The sequence below is a fragment of the Bos grunniens genome, chromosome 20, assembly GCF_055505025.1.
Source record: "Bos grunniens cultivar Pamir isolate PY7600 chromosome 20, Bosgru_T2T1.0, whole genome shotgun sequence".
NCBI classification, from domain to species: domain Eukaryota; kingdom Metazoa; phylum Chordata; class Mammalia; order Artiodactyla; family Bovidae; genus Bos; species Bos grunniens.
In genome coordinates, this window is record NC_141184.1 from 1,021,929 (window position 1) to 1,043,722 (window position 21,794).

The 21,794-nt window shown below is 57.0% G+C and overlaps 2 protein-coding genes and 2 long non-coding RNA genes across 5 annotated transcripts; 2 read left to right on the forward strand and 2 right to left on the reverse strand.

Annotated features, from left to right (window-relative positions):
• Positions 1 to 1,004: 1,004 nt before the first annotated feature.
• LOC147350028 (uncharacterized) lies at positions 1,005 to 2,678 on the reverse strand. Its single transcript, XR_015149143.1, has 2 exons — positions 2,471 to 2,678; positions 1,005 to 1,407 (listed from the first exon to the last, which is right to left on the reverse strand). It is a non-coding gene; the product is annotated as an uncharacterized LOC147350028 (long non-coding RNA).
• A 2,894-nt stretch (positions 2,679 to 5,572) lies between these two features.
• Positions 5,573 to 6,774, reverse strand: MRPL36 (mitochondrial ribosomal protein L36). The gene is made up of 2 exons (XM_086362453.1): positions 6,714 to 6,774; positions 5,573 to 6,320 (listed from the first exon to the last, which is right to left on the reverse strand). Exon 2 carries the CDS (start codon positions 6,305 to 6,307, stop codon positions 6,005 to 6,007), a length of 303 nt encoding a protein of 100 aa, XP_086218579.1. The 5' UTR covers positions 6,308 to 6,320; positions 6,714 to 6,774; the 3' UTR covers positions 5,573 to 6,004.
• An 861-nt stretch (positions 6,775 to 7,635) lies between these two features.
• LOC147350030 (uncharacterized) lies at positions 7,636 to 9,524 on the forward strand. The gene is made up of 2 exons (XR_015149144.1): positions 7,636 to 7,765; positions 8,162 to 9,524. It is a non-coding gene; the product is annotated as an uncharacterized LOC147350030 (long non-coding RNA).
• A 1,039-nt stretch (positions 9,525 to 10,563) lies between these two features.
• NDUFS6 (NADH:ubiquinone oxidoreductase subunit S6) lies at positions 10,564 to 15,868 on the forward strand. 2 transcript variants are annotated; one of them, XM_086362451.1, is made up of 4 exons: positions 10,564 to 10,720; positions 11,553 to 11,606; positions 14,783 to 14,905; positions 15,446 to 15,868. In XM_086362451.1, the coding sequence occupies exons 1-4, from the start codon at positions 10,574 to 10,576 to the stop codon at positions 15,509 to 15,511; spliced, it is 390 nt and encodes a 129-aa protein (XP_086218577.1). In that variant the 5' UTR covers positions 10,564 to 10,573; the 3' UTR covers positions 15,512 to 15,868. The 2 variants fall into 2 exon arrangements, with proteins under 2 accessions (XP_086218577.1, XP_086218578.1); XM_086362452.1 differs by lacking the exon at positions 11,553 to 11,606.
• The last annotated feature ends 5,926 nt before the right edge of the window (positions 15,869 to 21,794 follow it).

Here is a 21,794-nt window from a genome sequence, read left to right on the forward strand (position 1 = left end):
TGCAGCTACAGGCAGAGTTTCTCCTCCTTTGCGTCCAGGGCAGTCTCTGGCAAGTAAGCAAAATTGCTGGGTGAATTGGGGAAAGTTGCTTAAAAGGATGAAAGGGATGAGGACCAGGGGCAGCTGGTGTTCAGTTTGTGCTCTAACCCTTCCCTCTTTGACTGCCTGGAATGTTGGACATAATAGCTGGAGCTCCAGCCACCATACTGTGTCAAGAGGGTGCCATTAGAATAGAAATCAAGCACCGAGAATTACAGGTAACGAGAGGACAGAAAGCGATGCTGCCGTAACAGCCCGCAGCCTTCTGATGGCCTTGCTCCGTGCCCGTGGGCGAGGCACTGTGCACTTTGTTCGTGTGTGTGAGTGCCATTTCCAGCCTGTCTCCTGCAGTGGAGACAGTACACAGTTGATTCATACTGTCAAGCTCTCAGCCAGCACGACTGCTATGTAGGAACCCATATACCTGCCAGGTGCCTGGCGCAGAACATAATGCGAAAGAAATGGACAAATGAGTGTGAGTCACGAAGTCTGATTCACTCCCCAGAGAAGACTCCTTGATTCTATCATCTCAAACAACAAGCTAGGCAGTTAAACCAATAAAAGTTGTAAGAGAAAAGCTGGCTTCGTTTTAGAATAGGCGATTCCATATCATCAACTACCGAAAGAATCATTACAGCTTTAGACAGAAATCTTAGGAGAAAGCCGCACTCTGGACTTCCTGAAAGGCTGAAATGAACTGCCAGTATTTCTGCACTGTGGTTTGTTTTGTGCTTAGTATAATGGCATCACTATATAAGGAAGAACACGCATCACTTTCTGGGGAGAAGACAATGAATCTTTCATGATGCCAGCCAGACGAGGAATCTGTCTGAGCTCCCACGTGGGAGCTGGTTGACTGGGTCCCAGAGGCTGGCCAGAGCTGGCTTCCAGACAGCTCTCTTCCTGTTTAAGCACCACGCAGCCACCCCCAACTACTCTTGCAAGACAGCGCTCTTTGTTCTGTCAATTTCTCATTCTTTTTTCCTGTGCTTTTTAAAACTGAAAAATGAACCTGGAAGAAAAAATAACTGATCTCTAATTGGAAATCACAACCACCAATTACAAAACAGGACAAAATGCCTTACACAGCAAAAAAGTAAAAAGAAAAAAATTCATACAGACGCAGCAAAATGCCCTAACCTGAAAACAACACTTACATTATCCTACAACAGCTTGTTGAAGACACTGGGGCAGAACCGCCTGGGGACGGGAGGGTGCCCTGCGGTTGTTGACACAAGCACCGTCCAGATGTCCTCAACTTTAGGACAGTGCTCAAAACAGGGCAGGTCCGGGAGTTGCAGGAATTTGCTTGTAGATTCTCAGGACTTAAAGGATGATCAAGCTTGCTTCTGGGGAGAGAGCCTGGGTCTGGAGTTGGAGAGAAAGACCAGCACTGCATCTTGGGCATCGTTTTGCATGTTGAACAATTTGAATATATCATCTAGTAGCGATAATTAATTTAAGTGAAAATTGTTTTCAAAAGTGTTTGATACCACTTGTAGTGAATCAAACAGCACCTCCTGCTAAAGCTATGTCTTTAAAACCCGAGTATGTGACCCTACCGGAAACAGGTCTTTGCAGACGTGATGGAGTTAGTGATGTCGTGATGAGATGGTCCTGGACTAGGGGGTGAGAATGCATTTCTGTTGCTTGAAGCCACCAAGGCTGAGAGTTTGTTACAGCAGCCCAGGGAAGTGACACTCCCACTTTTGCCCCTAAATCATCTTGGCTTCTAGCCAGGATCACTAAGTTCTTTCCTTCCTTACTTTCCATCTTAAACTTGTGCCCATTTGGAATGAACCAGGGGGGCACTCTGTAAAGCCGATCAGCTCATAAGGCACAAGAATAAAACATGATCCAACAGCTGCTTACCCAGCCTCTCCAAAGCACAGCCAGAGAGCTGCTGTGTCAGGGGAAGGATTTTACTCTCAAAACAGGTCTTTTTCTCATTCTTCCCAAAGAATAAATTCCTTTATCATGATGAAAAAAACGATTCAGTGAGTTCTTAAGACTTCACATTTTAAGTTTAGGGAGAGCCCATTGTTTGAAGATTTAAATTTTGCAGCAACCACAAAAAGCCAAAAACAGCCCAAGTGCCTGTGGGAGGAAGGATGGGGTCCTCGTTGGGAGGAGACAGAAGATGGAAGGAAACTTCTCAAACAACTGCCTGGTGTGTGATTTGATAAAGAAATACAGGTGGAGAGGACAGTACAAGCTGGGGATGGGCAGAAACCACGGTCTCCTTTATTATGCTTTAATTTTTATTTTTAATTGGAGGATAATTGCTTTGCAATGTTGTGTTGGTTTCTGCCACACAGCAGTGTGAATCAGCCGTAAGTATATGCACAGCGCCTCCCTCCTGACTCCCTCCCACCCCTCCCCTATCGCTCCCCTCTAGCTCTTGTGCGCTCTTTAACTTCTGTTTACTTACTGACTCTGGCTTTTTTGGTCGCACTGGGTCTTCGTTGCTCTGTGTGGGCTCTCTCCAGTCTGGGTAAGCGGGGGCTTCTCATCACTGCGGCACCTTCTCGTCAGGACGCACAGCTCTAGGCTTACTGGCTTCCGAATTTGCAGCATGTGGGCTTCGTTGCTCTCAGGCATGCGGAATCTTCCCGGACCAGGGATTGAACCCATGTCCCCTGCGTTGACAGGCAGATTCTTAACCACTGGACAGCTAAGGAAGTCCCCACTTCATCTTTTAAGATTAAAGAAGTACAGAAGGGGAAAAGAGCATGGAGGGCCCTCAAAAAATTAAAAACAGAACTACCATATGATCCATTAACTCCACTTCTGGGTGTTTATCCAAAGAAAACAAAAACATTAACTTGAAAAAAAATCTGCATCCCTGTGCAGCACTGTTCACAGAATGAAGATACGGAGTCAAGCTGAGCGTCCAATGTCGTTGTTCTTTAGTCGCTGAGTCCTGTCTGACTCTTTTGTGACCCCACCTGCCAGGCTCCTCTGTCCATGGAATTCTCCAGGCAAGAATACTGGAGTGGGTTGTCATGCCTTCCTCCAGGGGATCTTCCCAAACAAGGGATTGAACCCAGGTCTCCTGCATTGCAGGCAGATGGTTTACAGTCTGAGCTACCAGGGAAGCCCCAAAAGAAAGGGTTCAAAGTTCCAATTGAAAGCTGCTAAGACTAAACCTTAGAAGTGCTCAGGACAAGGAGAAAACTCTGTGACCACACGTGGTGCCTGTTAACTAGGCTATTGTGGTGACTGTTTTGCAATATACACAAATACTAAATCTTGATGTTGTACATCTGAACCTAATATAATGTCATGTGTCTCAACAAAAACCGAAGAAAGAAATGCTCAGAATGAATTGTACTGGGTTCCAGCTACGGGGGCTCACGCTCCGGGCATCCCTCAGCCCTCCCAGGAGACTGAGGTTGGAAAGTCTTGAATGCAAGCAGGCGCCTGCAGCCTCGGGTCGGCTCCGCGCGGCGGCTCACTGATGTCAGGTGAAGCCGGGAAAGGCAACTGCGTCCTGGCTGGACAGTGGCGGCGGGCGGGGGCGGGGAGCGGCAGGCCCCGCGTGGACAGCTGGCGGTCATCCTGCTTCAGGGAGGCCTGGGAGCTCGGACTCCGGGCCAGTCCATCATGGCGTCAGCCCGCACACACATTGACCCTGACAGACGGGGCCCCCTGGGTGCGTGGCTGGGGACAGGAGGGGCCTGCAGGGGCCGAGGGTCGCTTTTTCTTTCTCCATCTTTCTGGCTCATTCTTTTCAGTAAGCAGATTGTTCACAGAAGTTTACATTTTCCTCCTAGATACCACTTATCAAAGTGAGATATAAACCCAACTCCTCAAGAAACCTACACCAAAAGTAAACCTGCATTCCCATCCCATCCCACCCTTCCCCGAGAACCGCAAACACTGCTGTCTTGGTGTGCATTGCCCCAGAACTTCTTACACCGTTTCCCAACTATTTTTACTTGGAAAACACACATACACATTTCTAAGAGTTTATTTTGTTCACAAAAGAAGACACGCTTTGTACCCCGACGTCCAGTTTTCTTTGTATACTTGATAATCAGAAACTCGGGGCTGGTGTTGGTCACGGCTCGGAGAGCCCTGTCACTTAGCTCAGGGCCGCGTGCCCTACGCTCCTGGGACCACGTCATCATCGGTTTGACCATGCGCCCCCAGCAGAGCCTTTGACTGCTTCTTCTGCCCTGATAAGCGCAGCCCATGGATTCCTGTGTGTGTGCAAGCATCTCACTGAGATGACGCCCAGAGCGCAGTCAGGAAGAACGTGCGTTTTACACACAAGAGTTGCCTGGTGTCTGGAGGCACCGCCACCTGCAGTTTATGGGAAGCTCCGTTCATGGCCAGAGTTCCCCATGGATAATGTGCTTCTTAACGCCTGCAAATCTGATGGGCAGACACGCGCTCTGCGTTTGTCTCATTTCCTGGTTACTGGTGAGACACCCACAACTCTGTGGGGCCGCCTGGAGGCGCGCCTGTTCATGCCTTCCACCCATTGTTGTCAGCTTGCATGGCCCTTCCCCGGGGATGCTCTTTCTGGCACCTGAGACCTTTACCCTGTTGTGTGGCCCTCACACACGGGCCCCTGTCTTGTTCCATAGGACATGGTGACAGTACCCCTTGCCCTGGGGGCTGAGGGCAGCGAGAGGGAAGTGTCCACACCTTCCGGGGGTGTCATGGACTGGGACCTCGGGCCTGGCTCCTGGCTGGTAATGTAAGAAAACCTGGACCCCCGAGGTTGCACTTCTCAGAGGGGAAGCAGGAGGGCAGGACCGTGACCTCAGCATGGAGGGAGCCACCCTGAGAGTGGGACCCTGTACCCTGGACTTGAAACCTCAGGGCCGGGACTGGATCCCCTTGGGGACCAAGAGCCGGGCCTCGGGTGGCCTCTCCGCAGCAGGAGGGAGGCGAGGCCACGCCAGCCTGGGGGATCTAATGCTCTTTCCATCGGAGGGCAGTGCTGATGTGCGTACTCACGAAGCCATTGACTCCTGGACTTCATGGAGCAGACGGAGGGGTGTCGGGGCAGCAGAGCAGGAGAGCAACAGCTGTTCCCACCAGGTGTGGAGTGCACCTGCCGGGCAAGCCTGTCTAGTGTCTTCCTTCTTGACCCCTGGCGTCCACACTGTGCTTGAAAGATCGTCACGGGTTGCTGCCTCCTGACCTCGGCTGATCTTCCTGTCGTGCTGTGATCCGGGGCTGTAGTGCTGGCCCATTGGGTACCAAGAAGAAGACAGTCATTCTCTGACCTTTAAATAGGGACGAGCGAGCCCCAGAAAAGAGCGACTCACACATTCACCACTGTAGCCTGTGACGGGTGACCCCGGACACCGGCTCCAGATCACAGTCTGTGGAGTCCACAGAAGCAGTTCTGCAGACTCAGTTCATACCCACTGAGCACACACACTCATGCACCCATGCAGACAGGGCACACAGCAGCTTACAAGGGCATGCATGTACACACGGCACCCACACATACATGGACACACGTATGCACGCACACTTCTAGTCTCAGACCAAGGATGGTAAACGCATTAAATCAATGTCCAAAATACATTTATATAGGTATAAACGAGTTGACTCTTCTGCGACCTACAGATGGCTATCCAGCCCTCCCCGGCTCACCCTGGAGGCAGGAATGCTGAGGACATGAATCTGAATCCACAGGCTGCAGCGTGGGTGTGGCTGAACAGAGACAGGGCAGCCTTGGAAGAACATGCCCTCTGACTGGACAAAGCCAGCTTTCCCTCCACCGGACGCCCATCTGCCCGCCTGAGCACCAACACAGCTGAGTTCACACTGGAGGTAGGAGGGCCCCGGTTCCAGGTGGGGCTCTGGCTTGGTCGGGTCCCGGGCCACAAGGAGGTGAGCCGCAGGCCAGGCCGCAGGGGGTCTGCTCGGTGGAACGCTGCAGGGTGTTCACGTGCCACTGTCCTCTCCGTACGGCAGCACCGTCTCCCGGGCAGGGCTTCTACATCTGTCTCTGCTTGTGCTTTGGGTTGGTCTTGCAGTAGATGAACCAGCGCCCGCGCCTCTTCACCAGGTAGCAGCCCTTGCAGCGCTTTTTGAGGACGCCCTTGGTCTTGAAGCCCAGGGCGGGCTGCAGGCCGAGCGCCGGGCGCGCGGCGAGGAGCGCGGCAACCAGGCCGGGGGGCGTGTGAGTGGCAGGGCCGGCGCGCGGGGGGCCCTGCGCGAGCGCGGAAAGCGGGCGGCCCCCCAGCTGCAGCAGCGGGCCCACGGCGGAGGCCACTCTCCTTAGGAGGGCGGTGGCCATGTCGTGGCTGGACCTGGGGACGGAGAGGAGAAGTTGTCACATTGGCCGGTGGCTCGCGCCGCCGAGAAAACCGCCCTCCCCGCGCCCCTGCGCTCAGGACATGGGGCCCAGGAGGAAGCGTGTCCCTGGGAGGACACGAGCGCGGCCAGGCGCACGGGGTCCCCCTCTGATCCCGGCACCGAGCCCGGGGTCCCCGGCCGCGGGGCCGCACGAGGCCTGCGTCCACGCTCTCCTCGGGCGGCCCGGTCCTGGGGTCACAGGGCACAAAGCGTGAGGTCCCGGACAGTGCCGGGCCCGCACCCGCGGCTCAGCGGGGGAAATCGAGGCCAGGGGTCCCCGACTAGCGCCCTCCTGGAGCTTCGAACTTCTGCCGCCTCCGGAGCCCCTCAGAACCCCCAGGACCCACCTGGAAAGACCGCGCCCGGCTCGACTGTGGCGCGCGTCCCCAGCCCGTGCGCCTGCGCCCTGGGCCGCGCCTGCGCAGTGAGACGGGGACGCCGCCGTTCAGAGTGTCCGCCAGGAAGGAAGATGGCGGCGGGGTCACGTGGCCGGTGCCTGCGGGGCCGGACACAGAGGCGGAGCCAAGTCGGTGCGGAGCGAAGGTCGTTGGGTTCCTCCCCGGTGGGCTGCCTTTCTCCTCCCCTTACAACCCGGCCTTCCCGTTCCCTGCCTGTGTACCCAAGTCCCTCCAGTCTTGCCTGACTCTGTGCGACCCCATGGACTGCAGCCCTCCAGGCTCCTCTGTCCATGGGATTCTCCAGGAAGGAATACTGGAGTGGGTTGTCAGCATCCCTCCAGAGACTGTTCCCCACTCGGGGATCAAACCGTGCACCTGCATCCTTTTCCTGGGGACTCCCTCCGCCTTGTGGGCCACAGGGCATCTAAAGGTTTTGGGCGGCCCTGGCGGGTGGGGATTTTTCACACTGTTCATGAGGTTCTCAAGGCAAGACTGCTGAAGTGGTTTACCATTCCCTTCTCCAGAGGATCACGTTTTGTCAGAACTCTCCACCATGACCCATCTGTCCATATTGGGTGGCCCTACATGGCATGACTCATAGTTTCAGTGAGCTAGACAAGGCTGTGGTCCATGTGATCAGATTGGTTAGTTTTCTGTGATTGTGGTTTTCAGTCTGTCTGCCCTCTGATGGAAAAGGATAAGAGGCTTACGGAAGCTTCCTGATGGGAGAGACTAACTGAGGGGGAAACTGGGTCTTGTTCTGATGGGCGGAGTCGTGCTCAGTAAATCTTTAATCCAATTTTCTTTTGATGGGTAGTGCTGTGTTCCCTCCCTGTTGTTTGACCTGAGGCCAAACTACGGTGGAGGTAATGAAAATAATGGCAACCTCCTTCAAAAGGTCCCATGATGCACTGCTGCACTCAGTGCTCCCGACCCTGCAGCAGGCCACTGCCGACCCACGCCTCTGCTGGAGACTCCCAGACACTCACGGGCAAGTTTGGGTCAGTGTCTTGTGCGGTCACTGCTCCTTTCTCCTGGGTCCTGGTGCGTACAAGGTTCTGTTTGTGTCCTCCAGGAGTGTATTTTCTCAGTCATGTGTAAGTTCTGGCAGCTCTATGGTGGGTTAATGGCCACCTCCTCCAAGAGGGCTTATGCCACACCCAGGTCTGCTGCACCCGGAGCCCTTGCCCCCGCAGCAGCCCCCTGCTGACCCGTACCTCCTCAGGAGACACTCACACAGTTCTGTCTCAGTCTCTGTGGGGGCTCTCGGTCCTGGTGTGCCCTCTGCCTCTGAGCATCTCTGGTGGGTATGGGGTTTGATTCTAAACGTGATTTCACCTCTCCTATTGTCTTGCTGGGGTAGTGCTCAAAGTAATTCTCAAAATTCTCCAAGCCAGGCTTCAACAGTACGTGAACCATGAACTTCCAGATGTTCAAGCTGGATTTAGAAAAGGCAGAGGAACCAGAGATCAAATTGCCAACATCTGCTGGCTCATCGAAAAAGCAAGAGTTCCAGAAAAGCATCTTCTGCTTTATTGACTCTGCCAAAGCCTTTGACTGTGTGGATCACAACAAACGGTGGAAAATTCTGAAAGAGATGGGAATACCAGACCACCTGACCTGCCTCCTGAGAAATCTGTATGCAGGTCAGGAAGCAACAGTTAGAACTGGACGTGGAACAACAGACTGGTTCCAGACAGGCAAAGGAGTGTGTCAAGGCTGTATACTGTCACCCTGCTTATTTAACTTATATGCAGAGTACATCATGAGAAATGCTGGACTGGATGAAGCACAAGCTGGAATCAAGATTACTGGGAGAAATATCAATAACCTCAGATAGGCAGAAAGTGAACTTTATGGCAGAAAGTGAACTAAAGAGTCTCTTGATGAAAGTGAAAGAGGAGAGTGAAAAAGTTGGCTTAAACCTCAACATTCAGAAAACTAAGATCATGGCATCTGGTCCCATCACTTCATGGCAAATAGATGGGGAAACAGTGGAAACAGTGACAGACTATTTTTTGGGGCTCCAAAATCACTGCAGATGGTGACTGCAGCCATGAAATTAAAAGACGCTTGCTCCTTGGAATTAAAGTTATGACCAACCTAGACAACTTATTAAAAAGCAGAGACATTACTTTGCCAACAAAGGTCCATCTAGTCAAAGCTATGGTTTTTCCAGTAGTCATATATGGATGTGAGAGTTGGGCTGTAAAGAAAGCTGAGCACAGAAGAATTGATGCTTTTGAACTGTGGTGTTGGAGAAGACTCTCGAGAGTACCCTGGACAGCAAGAAGATCCAACCAGTCCATCCTAAAGGAAATCAGTCCTGAATATTCATTGAAACGACTGAAGCTGAAACTCCAATACTTCGGCCACCTGATGCGAAGAACTGACTCACTGGAAAAGACCCTGATGCTGGGAAAGGCTGAAGGCTGGAGGAGAAGGGGACAACAGAGGATGAAATGGTTGGATGGCATCACCGACTCAGGACATGAGTTTGAGTAAGCTCCAGGAGTTGGTGATGGACAGGGAGGCCTGGCATGCTGCAGTCCATGGGGTCGCAAAGAGTCGGACATGACTGAGCGACTGAACTGAACTGGGGCGCGGGGAGGCGCTGGGAGAAGGGATGCAAAAATGGGAACAAAGTAGGTATCTAGAATGCAAGACAAGTAGACTTTTTTTTTTTTTTTTAATATACCAACCTCAAAACAAAATCTATAAAAAACACATGCTTATATTAAATAGATATCCTGGGAGAAATGTGACGAGGTTCAGGGAAATGCGTGGAAATAGGTCCTGGTCCTAACTGACTGTAGTTACATTTACTTTCTCCAACATATTATTATGAAAACTTCCAAACAGAGAAAAATTGAAAGACATACTTGGCGAACACTCATATACCCACCGTATAGATTCCACAATAAACTCGCCATGCCTGTCTTTCCGGGCCGTGTCCCCGTGGACACACGTACTGTCCATGCACACTAAGGCACGCAGGACACGGCCGGCGCCACACGCGCACCACTGACCCATCAGCGCGCTCTGCACTCTGCCCAGGTGCGCTGGCTGGCGCCAGCCTCTTGAGCATCGGTCAGTGGATGCTCCGACGGGGAGGTAATCTCAGCACCGTCGCCTCTCGTGGCCACACCTCCCTGAGGTCCAGGCTGTGGGCGCCCTCAGCTCCTGGAGAGTGGGGTGTGCAACCCCACTCCAGCTCTGGGATCGCCCCCGTGCGCCCCCCTTGCCATGTGAGCCGACCCTCCCGACGGTCTGTGCACAGGCAGCCCTGAGGGGCAGGAAGGAAGCTGGGCCCGGGCCGCGAGCCGGAGCCCTGCCCAGGTATGCTCCAGAGCAGCGGGTCTTTCAGGATGACCGGCATGAGCGATGCCATGGGATGCACTTTAGTGGCAGTTTCAGTGGGCTCTGCTGCAGAAACCCCAGGACCGCAAAGAGATGCGCACCGTCCACCAGGGTGGACGTCCAGTTTCCTCCAAGCAAGGACGCTTGTCCAGCCTTCACCGACAAAAGACGCATACCTCCCCAGGATTACCCGTTACCATGGAAAGGAAGCACTGCATCTCCCGCTTCTACCCTCCCGGCCCTGCCCCTGGTAGGTGGAGCCACCGCTCCGGGCTACGGGTGCACAGTTTCCCGCCTTACCCGGCGGAGCCCCTCCTCCGCCGCGCCCGCCGGCCGCACCGCGCACGCGCATGCCCCCTGCCCGGCTACATCCGGGCGGAGCCAGCTCTGCGGACGCCGGGCGCGTGCGTCGGCGTGTCGGCGCGCGGGGTCGAAGGTCAGCCCGCAAGATGGCAGCCCGCAAGATGGCGGCGGTGCTGACCTTCCTCAGGTTCCTGGGCCGGGGCGGCGCGGTGACGCGCGGCCTGCCCGGGGGCGCCAGGTGCTTTGGGGTGCGGACCTCGCCGACCGGGGAGAAGGTCACGCACACCGGCCAGGTATAACCACGGCGGCGCAGAGAGCGCCCTCCCCTCGGGGCGCCCAGGCGGGCGGAGCCCCGGTCCGGCCCCCAGGTCCCGCGGTCCAGCGTCTGGGTGCTCGTGGGGCCCAAGTCCAGTGCTCGCGGTCCCGTCGCCCAGCAGCCCAGCCCCGGGCTCCCGCGTCCCACGGTCCAGTCCCCCTGGGGGCCGTAGGCCCCTGTACCCTTGGTCCAGCCTTGGCTGTCGCGGTCCCCGGGATCCCCGGGTCCTGGATCCGCAGGGTTGGGTACCGAGGACCGAGGCGCTTGGTGTTTGCAGCCGCTGTGGCCTCACCGTCAGAGCTTCGGCGAGCTCCGAAACTAGACCGACACCCCGGGGGAGCCCCTTGGTTACTGTGGGGAGGCCTCCGTCGGGGTCAGAAACCGCAAACTGGGTGGGTCAAATCTTCTAACGTTTGTGTAAGATTAAATAGCGTATTTAATAACTCGAGGGTCTGCTGTCGACTGAAACACAGTCTTAGGTATAATCCTAATTCCAAAGATGAGCGAGTAAGTTCTTGTGATGTGGAAAGATCACCCAGCAGGTTCAGAGGGGCAGGCTGCGCTGCGGCCTGTCAGATGGAAGGTCAGCGTGTCCGCCTCCGCTGGGACTGCTCTCCTCTCGTTCTTCCAGTTTGAACTGCTGCCTGTGGTCATGTTAGGAACCCCGCTGAGAAATGTCCGTGGGGCGCAGCTCCTCAGTGTGTGATCATATGCACGGCCTAACATGAAGAAAACGCTTTTTCTGTAAGGTCTGTGATTGATACAAAGGTACGGAATTGGGCTGTAAATAGCACCCCTCTTGTTTTCAGGTTTATGACGATGGAGACTACAGGAAAGTTCGATTTGTAGGTCGTCAGAAAGAGGTAAGGAAAAGATGTGGTAAAGGAAGGGCTTGCCAGGCGGCTCCGTGGTAGAGAATCCTGCTGCAAGTGCAGGAGACGTGAGCCCCACCTGGGGACTCGGGGCCTGTTCCTATCCAAGGTCCAGAGTGTCCAGGGGATATGTGTTCATGTAAGATGTGCAGCAAGTCTCTCAGGTTTTCGTTCTTGCAAGAAAAAATTGGTGTTTCAGTTCAGTCGCTCAGTCGTGTCCGACTCTCTGCGACCCCATGAATCACAGCACGCCAGGCCTCCCTGTCCATCACCAACTCCCGGAGTTCACTCAGACTCACGTCCCTTGAGTTGGTGATGCCACCCAGCCATCTCATCCTCTGTCATCCCCTTCTCCACCTCTTTCTCTGGTTTGCAAGAGACTTGTTTTAAAAGATTTGGGTTTATTGAAAGACTGCACAGAGAGTACTCAGTTCCCATATACTGCGCCCCAACCTCCCCACCAGGCTCCCTGTTGTTCTCCTCTTGGCTGAACCTGCTCCCTTTGTTAGAGCACGTGCAGAGTGTTGAAACCTTGTGATTCACTCAAGTCTGTGGCTTCGGTTTCTTTGGGTTCACTCTTTGTGTTGTACATTCTGTTGGGCTTAGGAAGCTTCCCCGGTGGCTCAGACAGTAGAGCGTCTGCCTACAATGCGGGAGACCCAAGTTCAATCCCTGGGTCAGGAAGATCTCCTGGAGAGGGAAATGGCAACCCACTCGATTATTCTTGCCTGGAAAGTCTCATGGATGGAGGAACCTGGTAGGCTACAGTCCACAGGGTGCAGAGTCGGACACGACTGAGCGACTTCACTTTCTGTTGGGCTTGGGCTTAGTTGCTCAGTTGTGTCCAACTCTGTGACCCTGTGGACTGTAGTCCCCCAGAATCCTCTGTTTGTGAAATTTTTCAGTCAAGAATACTGGAGCAGGTTGCCATTTCCTTCTCCACGGGATCTTCCCAACCCAGGGATTGAACCTGCATCTTCTGTGTCTCCTGCATTGGCAGGTGGATTCTTTACCCGCTGAGCCACCAGGGAAGTACTTTCTGTGGGTCTCGACAAATGCATAATGTCTTATATCCAAACTGCAGTGTCACTCAGACTATTTCACTGTCCCAGCCCCCGCCCCCCACCCTCCTGTGCACCACCTCTTCACTCCCACCCCCTCAACAGTCCCTGACAAACCCCCATCTTACTGTCTCCACGGTTTGGTTGTATTTTGAGAAATAAAGCGGATCTGCACTTAGGCTGAGGGCCACGGAGAGCAGGAACTGGGCCGTAGCGCTGCCTTTGCGGGAAGGCGGGCTGCACCCACTCGCGGCTCTCGGGCAGTCTTGACCAGCGGGCCCGTGTGGCCGCAGCGAGTCTGCACAGCAGTGCCCGGCCCTTGGCCTGGGACGGGCCTCCTGGAGAGGTGAGGACGGAGTGGGGCCTGCTGTGGTCCTGGGTCACCTCAGGGAGGCAGAGGGCCCGAGTGGCCAGCTGTCCCCCTGTGGCGACAGACCTGTTTTCACTGCTCTGTGGTCACGCACGTGGAGTTAGAAGCCAGTGTTCCCTGCCCGTGAGTGACAGGCGTCACGGCCGCCTCAGGCAGTGGGTGTGCTGGGCCCAGGAGGTGGTTAGCATGGCTGTTGCGGGGCGCTGTTTCCAGGGTGCGGGGGCGCTGGGCCCGGGGCGCAGAAGGCAGTGGGACAGCACATCATGTGTGCTGTGGCCCGGCTGCACTTCCTCCCTCCTTGCCCCCTTGCTGGAAGGAGGAGCCTGGGGGGCTTCAGGCAAGCCCCAGCCCAGGCCGACAGCGCTTTCCCGAGTCAGGACTGTCCCACTCTGGGGGCTCAGTGTCGTGGCCGCAGGCGGGCGGGCTCTGAGCTTCCCTCTGGCTCCTGGACCGGGAGGCCTGTGCTCTTCCCAGGCTCAGATTTTAATACCGAAACTTCGCGCCCCTCCCCCTTCATTTGTAAAGTTGGATCATCGTTCCCTTCTCCTCACTGCAGTTCTGGGCCCTGGGGTGCGGCTGGGGTTCTGTGTGCAGGGCAGGGAGCCTCGGGGACCCCCAGGCAGGGCGCCTGTCACCATAGTGATAAACAGACACTCGGTTACTCCCAGAGCCAGAATCACAGTTTCCGTGGGCCGCGTTTACAGCTCGAGGGTCTCTTCTGTGCACTTGTGTCCGGGACGTCCAGGAAGGGAGAGGGGACCCCACCGCTGTGTGTGACCCGGTGACCCTTGGACCTGCAGAGATGGGCGGCCTTCAAGAGGTGGTCTGGCAGTGTTTGACCCTGAGTATGTCAGCTGGGGCGGGACGCAGCAGCTCCCTCAGATCCGACCCGAGTCTAGGGGCTGGACAGGGTGCTGCCCGCACCGCGGGGCTTACCCCGGGCCGTGCTTGGCGTGTCTGACTCCGGTTCTGGCTGCCGCGGGTGAGCAGGTCCCTGTCCATCAGCTCAGATGGCGCCCTAATGGCCTCCTGGCTGAGTCCTGCATGAAGAGACGCCGCCCCCACGGGGAGAGGAGAGATGCCTCCTTGCCGTTTCTCCACCAGCTTACACGTCACGAGTTGATTCCCTCCAGTGAGAAAACCAGTGGGCTTGGAGCAGCGCTGGGCCCAGCTGTGCCACTGTACTTTGCAGTTACTGTGCCATCATCCCTCCTGCCCCCGCGCCCCTGGCACCCCTGGGGAGCAGCCCTTGGCCGAGCCAAGGGCTTCAGTGTCCCACTTCCTGCTCGGGGCCAAACCAGCTCTTAGCTCAGAACCAGGTCCCCGTGTTGACGTGGTCATGGGGTCAGCAGCTTTTCCTGGTCGTTCCCTGAAGACAGGAGGAGGAGGGCGTGTCTGTGTGTGCGTGCACGTGTGTGTATGAGAGAAGAGGGTGGGGCAGGACGTTCCCAGCGGTGAGTCCAGGTAAAGACCAGCGGCAAGTCTTTGTGCTGTTGTGCTTCTTGGAGATTTTCTCTAAGTTTGAAATTACACGCAAATGAAGAGTTAAAACGTGTGTGCATGTGTGTAACTATCTGTATTACGAAGATCTGCATTGATGTTTAAACGAGAAGGTGCAGAGCGTCTTTGCTGGCAGCGCAGTGCACGCCTGTGGAGGGTGGTCTACACTGGAATTGCGCGGGAGCGTCAGGGGTTGGTATGTGTCTGTGTGAGCGCTCCTGTCTGTCTTGTTGCAGGTGAACGAGAACTTTGCCATCGATCTGATAGCGGAGCAGCCCGTGAGCCAAGTTGGGAGTCGGGTGATATCGTGCGACGGCGGCGGGGGGGCCCTGGGCCACCCCCGAGTGTACATAAACCTGGTAATGTGCTGTCCAGCCCCCAGCCCCAGCCCCGGTTCCTGTCCTGTTCTGTCCCCGCTGGCCGCACACGCTCGGCTCGGCCCTGCACACGAGCCGTCCACCAGGGCTGAGCAGAGGGCTGGCACGCACAGAGCTTCCAGGACAGGATAGAACTTGGGGTGGGCCGCCCCCTCGGGCAGGGCAGGCCCCGCCACCCCTGCTGATCCATCCTGACTCGACCCCAGCCCCGAGGGGGGCCTCTGCTCAACACCTCCCTGCTCCAGTCCTCCCGGCCCCTGCCCAGGATGCCGCCTGCCTCATGGGCAGGGAGGGTGGGCTGGGACTGAGCCCACTGTTAACGGCAGGAAGCCCGGGGCCCTGACGCGCCTGGGGGGCGGGCCCCAGGGCCTCTGGCACAGCGCGTCCGGTGTTGGGCCCCGCGGCTCCCCTGGTGGCAGTGTGTTTCCAGGGCCTGGCTTCAGTGTCGGACGTCTACCAAGTGTGGACTGACGATGGAGGTGGAAGATGGAAATAGGGCAGCTCTCCCTTTGAATCTTTCAGGACAAGGAAACGAAGACGGGGACGTGTGGCTACTGCGGCCTGCAGTTCCGGCAGCAGCACCACTAGGGCGGCCGCGTGGCCGGGGCCCAGTGCAGGGCGAGCTGGAGGACCCGGGTGTGCAGAGCGCGTCTCTCAGTCACTGAGGCCCGGCCCTCCAGGGCCCGGCCGCCTGCTCCTTCCTCCCGGGGGAGCGTGGTGGGCGCGGGAGAAGTGGTGGGGCCACTCCGGCCGGCTCAGCTCAGCTCCGCCCGGCACTCTGCCCCTCCCGCTCCTCAGCCGCCTGGTCTGAAATCCCACAAAGTTAAGTACTGTTTGAAGGTGTTAACAGTCACATGTGGACTGATTTAAATACTCTATGTGTATTTAAGAGAGTAATGGCTATGATGTATTGTTCCACAAAAATAAATTCAGGAGGGGAGAGGACAGAGGTGTGGTGGGTGATGGGGGAACCTGGAGGAGAAGTTGGGGGGAGGGATGAGGGGGGGGGAGGGGTTTACCTGAGCTGAGGGAGCACCTACCCAGCAAAGCTGCTGAGAAAAGACGCTCCTGGGTGCATGCTGACGATAAAGCAGAAGTTAAGGAAGCCCTGGAGTCTGCAGGAAACGACTAAGCTTCCGGTTGGAAGGACCGGTGACCACACGGGCTGAGTTCCCAGAAGGGCGCCTGGTGTCCCCTTCAGCCCTGGAAGCTGGAGGCGGTAAGTGCTCCCGAGGCAGGGGCGCTGGGCACCCTGACGGAGGGGAGGCTCCAGCCTGCAGTGCTGGGGCAGGGCTGTCAGCTGCGAGTGGGCTCACGGAGGGGTTCGTGCGCCCGGGACACGTGGGTGCTCATCAGGCTTGCCCAGTCGGAACTGTCTGTGCGAGCACGTCGGGGGTGTGGGGGTGGGGGAAAGGAAAGGTCAGGGCCCTGGAGGTCTCACGGGGGTGGGGTGGGGCCGGAGTTATCTCTGGGTCTCCCTGCATTGGAGTGAGCGCCACGGGGCCCTGAGCAGGGATGGGCGCACCCTGATTTCAGGTGACTGGAGAACGTGTCTCACCCAGAAGGGACCCGGAGGGGGGAACCTGGCCGGGGAGTGGAAGTGGAGGGAACCAGGGGTGGCAGGCGGCAGGCGGCCCACGGGAGGGGACAGCTCAGACTCAGGACCTGCACAGTAGACCCAGGGAGGGGCCCAGCCAAGCTGCAGGCTGCAGAGGGCTTCTGTCTTAACTCGTCAACGCTCTAGACTAATGCGGATGTTGAGTTTTACCAATGGAAACAGAGAACACATGGTTACCAAAGGGGAGAGGGAGGGGTAAATCAGGAGGCTGTGACTCACTCACACCCCTGTGTATAAAATAGGCGAGCAGCGGGGTCCTGGTGTGCATTACGGGGAGTTGCGTTCAGGTCCTGCTGTAACCGTGATGGGAATGAGTGTGAAGACATAGGTGTGTGTGTGGCTGAGTCACTTCACAGCAGAGACTAAGTCAACTCCAGTTAAAAAGGCCCTTCCACTTTTGTCCCCTTAAAACACGTCAGTGTTAGGGAAACTACACCAATGTGTCTGCAGTCGACTCTAGTCCTGGAGTAGCTGCGCCCTCCTGTGTCTCAGTTTATGGTCTCTGCTGCTCTGTTAATGTTTTTGCACTGAGTTAGTGAAAAGATCGGGGAAGGCAATGGCACCCCACTCCAGTACTCTTGCCTGGAAAATCCCATGGACGGAGGAGCCTGGTGGGCTGTAGTCCATGGGGTTGCGAAGAGTCGGACACAACTGAACGTCTTCACTTTCACTTTTCACTTTCATGCATTGGGGAAGGAAATGGCACCCCACTCCAGTGTTCTTGCCTGGAGAATCCCAGACTCAGGGGAGCCTGGTGGGCTGCTGTCGGTGGGGTCGCACAGAGTCGGACACGACTGAGCGACTCAGCAGCAGCAGTGAAAAGAGACTGGATGCAGTCAGCGTGGGGGGAGGGCGCACGGCTGGGTCTTTTCAGCTCTGGTCACACTTGCCACACACGTGTGTGCCTGAGGGGGCCTCCCGCTGCCGTCACACAGTCAGGTTTAGCATGATTCCCTTCAGTGACCAAGTTCAGAAAGTGTTTACCGCCCCTGAAGTGCTGAAACGTTAAAACTGTAAAAAATAACGATGTGCATCAGGCAACTCTTGGCGCCTGAGAACTCTCGGCCATCTGACCGCTGGTCCCTGCACCTTGCCATCAGATCCCCTGTCGTGGCCAGGGCCTGTGTTCGCGTGCCTCTCGTTGTGTGCACCGGTGTGTGTATGAAACGGTAGATGTGGGGCTTGGCCCGTCCACAGCGTCAGGCGTCCACGGGCGGCTGTGGGAGTCCAGGCAGGAACGCGTCGTCTCCCGGCTGGGAGCGACCAGGAGATGGTGCTCTGCACGCAGGTGTCCCCTCCCGGAGCCGGGAGCCTGGGGCCGGGAGGCCATGCCCCCCAGAGCCCGCCCTCCAGGGCCTCGGCCCGGCTTCTGGTGGTGCCGCAGTCCTGGGTGTGGAGACCAGACGCGCGTCTGCCCATGACCTTCTCATGAGCACAGCACTCACTGGCTGTGGGGTGACCTCCTGTTAACTCGTTTCACTGCAGAGGCCCCAAGGTGAGGTTCCGGGGCGGCCTGGGTGCCAGGGGCTCCCCCAGGGCAGGGGACGCAGAGCACACTCTGCTCCCCCACGCCGGGCCCCGGGAAGGGGGCAGACGCGAGGCCCATGCTGTGGCTGCTGCTCCAGGGGCTGGGGGGAAGGGGGCTTGTGCCGGGAGCGCCCCTGAGGATCTGAGGAGCAGACCCAGTGAGACAGGGCAGGAGCCTGTGAGGCCTTCCCAGGACAGACAGCCCACCCAGTCCTCCACCTGCCTTTTGTCCTTAGAAAAACGTTAGTCACAGAAGAAACTTCGTCAGAGAAGTGAGAAAAATGCAAAGAAAAACTGACACAAAGATAGTAGTTTAGTCGTTGAAATCAAGACCCTTAGTTCCCTCTCAGGGGCCACAGACAATATTCTGAGCTGTGTCCTGTAAGCTGTCTTCCAGAGACTGAAACCCCTGCCAGGTGGGCAAAGTTAACTACACGGTGACCAGACTGTAGCCATGGCATGCTGTTCAGTAGCTGAGTCACGTCCGACTGCAGACCCCGTGGAGCACACCAGGCTTCCCTACTCTGTTTTCCGGAGTTTGCTCAAATTCATGTCCATTGAACTTGTGATGCTATCCAACCATCTCACCCTCTGTCATCCCCTCCTCCCAGGGGCTTTTCCAATGAGTCAGCTCTTCCCATCAGGTGGCCAGAGTTGGGGCTTCAGCTTCAACATCAGTCTTGACATGAAAGTCAAAGTCACTCAGTCATGTCCGACTCTTTGCAACCCATTAGACTACAGTCCATGGAATTCTCCAGGCCAGATTACTGGAGTGGGTAGCCTTTCCCTTCTCCAGGGGATCTTCCCAACCCAGGTCTCCCACATTGCAGGCCGATTCTTTACCAGCTGAGCCACAAGGGAAAGCCCAAGAATATGGGAGTAGGTAGCCTATCCCTTCTCCAGCGGATATTGCCAACCCAGGAATAGAATTGGGGTCTCCTGCATTGCAGGCGGCTTCTTTACCAACTGAGCTATGAGGGAGGCACAGCACCACAATTCTGAGAACTGGTCTCAAGTTTGGAACAAACTGACGCTGGAACTGAAGACTGCCTACCTAAAACAGGGTGACGCTGGTCAGACCACTGATGACAGCTTTTGAGATGCCTGTGCTTTCTGCACGGAGCCCCCGCCCGAGGTCTACAAAGGCATTTGAGCACTGATTGTCTTCCCTGTGGCTCAGAAGGTGAAGAATCCACCTACGATGCAGGACACCCAGGTTCAATCCCTGGGTCAGAAGATCCCCTGGAGAAGGGCATGGCAGCCCACTCCAGTATTCTTGCCTGAAGAATCCCATGGACGGAGGAACCTGGAGGGCTACAGTCTATGGGGTTGCAAAGAGTGGGACACGCCTGAGCGACACACACACACTCGTCAGTGGGGAAATGGCCTTTGAGCAGGAATCTGGCCTCCTCCCCCGTCCCCGGTCTCTGAAGTGAAGCAGATGTTCCTTTCCCACCAACCTGGCCCCTCGAGCACTGGCTGTGGCGCGTGAGCAGCCAGCCCCAGCTTTTGGTAACACCAGCAGGACGTTTCCCCCAATGGCTCTCTATCCCCGGCTCTCAGGGCCACTGTGCTCCTCAGGGAGGTCGTGCCCTGTGTGACAGCGAGGTGCTGCCCGCCCCGGGCCCGGGTCATCGGGCGGACGGGGCCCCAGGATGGCAGTTCTGACGGCCGGGTGTGCAGAGGACTGGCGGAAGCCGGGGAGCAGCCTGACCCGGACGGCAGGGCCACAGCCAGGACCAGCCTTGCCACCGCGTCCGAGACAGCTCACAGGCCTGGCGCCCCCACACGCGACGGGGAGGCGGGCGGGGCCCCAACAGTCCCGTCCTTCCCCAGGAGGCGGCTGCCGGGTGCTGGCCCTGGGCCTGGGCATTTCCACGGTGCCATCCGAGCTGGTGCCCAAAACTGCACCAGAGACAATTCTGAAGCCCCTGCCTTCCTGATGCTAGACATTTGTTCTGCTTTCAACTTGCCTGATTCACATGTTTGAGGTGAGGGTTCCTTTTTTTTTTTTTTTTAATATTTCTACTTTATTACGTAATGAGTAATATTTTTGAAGATATACATATTTGATTTAATTTTTTTAACTTTTCATCTTGTTTAAAAATAAAACAGTATAGCTGATTAATGATGCTGTGATGGTTTCAGGTGGGCAGGGAAGGGACTCGGCGTATATGCGCCTATATCCATTCCCCGCACACCCGCTCCCAGCCAGGCTGCCACCCAGCAGTTCAGGTGGGCAGGGAAGGGACTTGGTGTATATGCGCCTGTATCCGTTCCCCCCACACCCCCTCTCAGCCAGGCTGCCTCCAGCAGCGAGCACTTCCCTGTGCTCTGCGGTAGGGCCTTGTCGGTCACCTGTGTTACGTACAGCGGAGTGTGCACGTCCATCCCAGACTCCCTAACTTTCCCTTCCCCAGGTGGGTTTCTGTAGGCAGCAGAGTTAACCCACTCTGCCAACGTCTTGTCTCCTCACGGACATGTTTAATTAAACCTTTGACACGGACTGGTTCCTGATCTGGGGCTCACAACTGCCTTTTTGTGCTGTTTTATTTCCCTGGGTCCTTTGTCCCTGCCTCCCCGTGGGCTGCCCGGACACATGTCAGAACTCTGTTTTCACCACCGGTTTTTGAGCCTGTCTCTGAGCAGCTCTTCCTGCAGTTGCTCCAGGCAGTGGTGTGTGTGGGTTCCGTGGGCTGCTGTCTCCGTGGGCTCAGCACCCAAGGCGGGTGTATGCCCTGCAGCTGGGCCATCCCATGGCTCCCCTCTGTGTCTGGAGCCCAGGAGGGGAAGGGTTGCCCCGGACTTTGCACTGGCCTCCACGCCCAGGGCCAAGGCCTGGCTGGCCTGCCTCCCTTCCCCTGGCAGGGCCTCCCAGCCTCGGTGTGGTGCATCTGAGGTCTCCACCTGCACGGAGCAGGACAGGGAAGCACGTCCACCCACTGTCCCGGACGCAGGGACCACGCTGCTCACACACACAGCACGGGCGACACCTGGGCCCCCGAAGCGACTGCGCTTGGCTGTGAGTCTGGCCTGGAAGCGGGACCGGATGACCCAGAGCAAAGAGGTGGTTGGGGTGGGTGTGACAGGCAGCCCCAGAGTGGCCCCAGGCGGGGGCTGGGTGGGCTGTATGTAGACGCCCCCTGCCCAGGGCTAGCACGTCCTGGACGGGCTGGGAGGAAGGCTGTGGGAGAGCCCAGTGGGGCCCCTCCCACCCGGCCCAGGGAAGGGGCGGCTCGGCAGCTCGGAGCCCAAGGCTGGACACCAGGCACCTGCTGGGTCTGCAGAAGTCTTGCCTGGCAGCGGTGTCACATGACTGCAGGGCCATGTGGCACCCAGTGACTCCTCCAGACAGCCGGGCCGACAGAGCGGCTGGCCGACGGAAGGCTCGGCAGGGCTCTGGCTGCAGACGCGGCCTGCCGGCTTGCCCTGTCCCTGGCGCATCCTTGAGTGGTGGCCACAGCCCGGGCCTAGTGCCTGAGGTCAGATGCCAGGGCCTGCGGGCCTGGCCACGTGGGAGGACCAGTTCTCCCCATCGTGGCTCAGGACACCTTCAGGACAGTGGCTCCTCCTCCCTGCCCCTGGACAGTGGCTCCAGGGGCTCCCCCTGTGGACCTGCCTTCCCCGGAGAGATCTGATGGCCCGGGAGCCGCCCACCTGAGGTCGTGAGCACCCAGGACTGCCGTGCGTCCCTGCTGGTCGAGGCCGCGAAGGGGACCTGAGCCC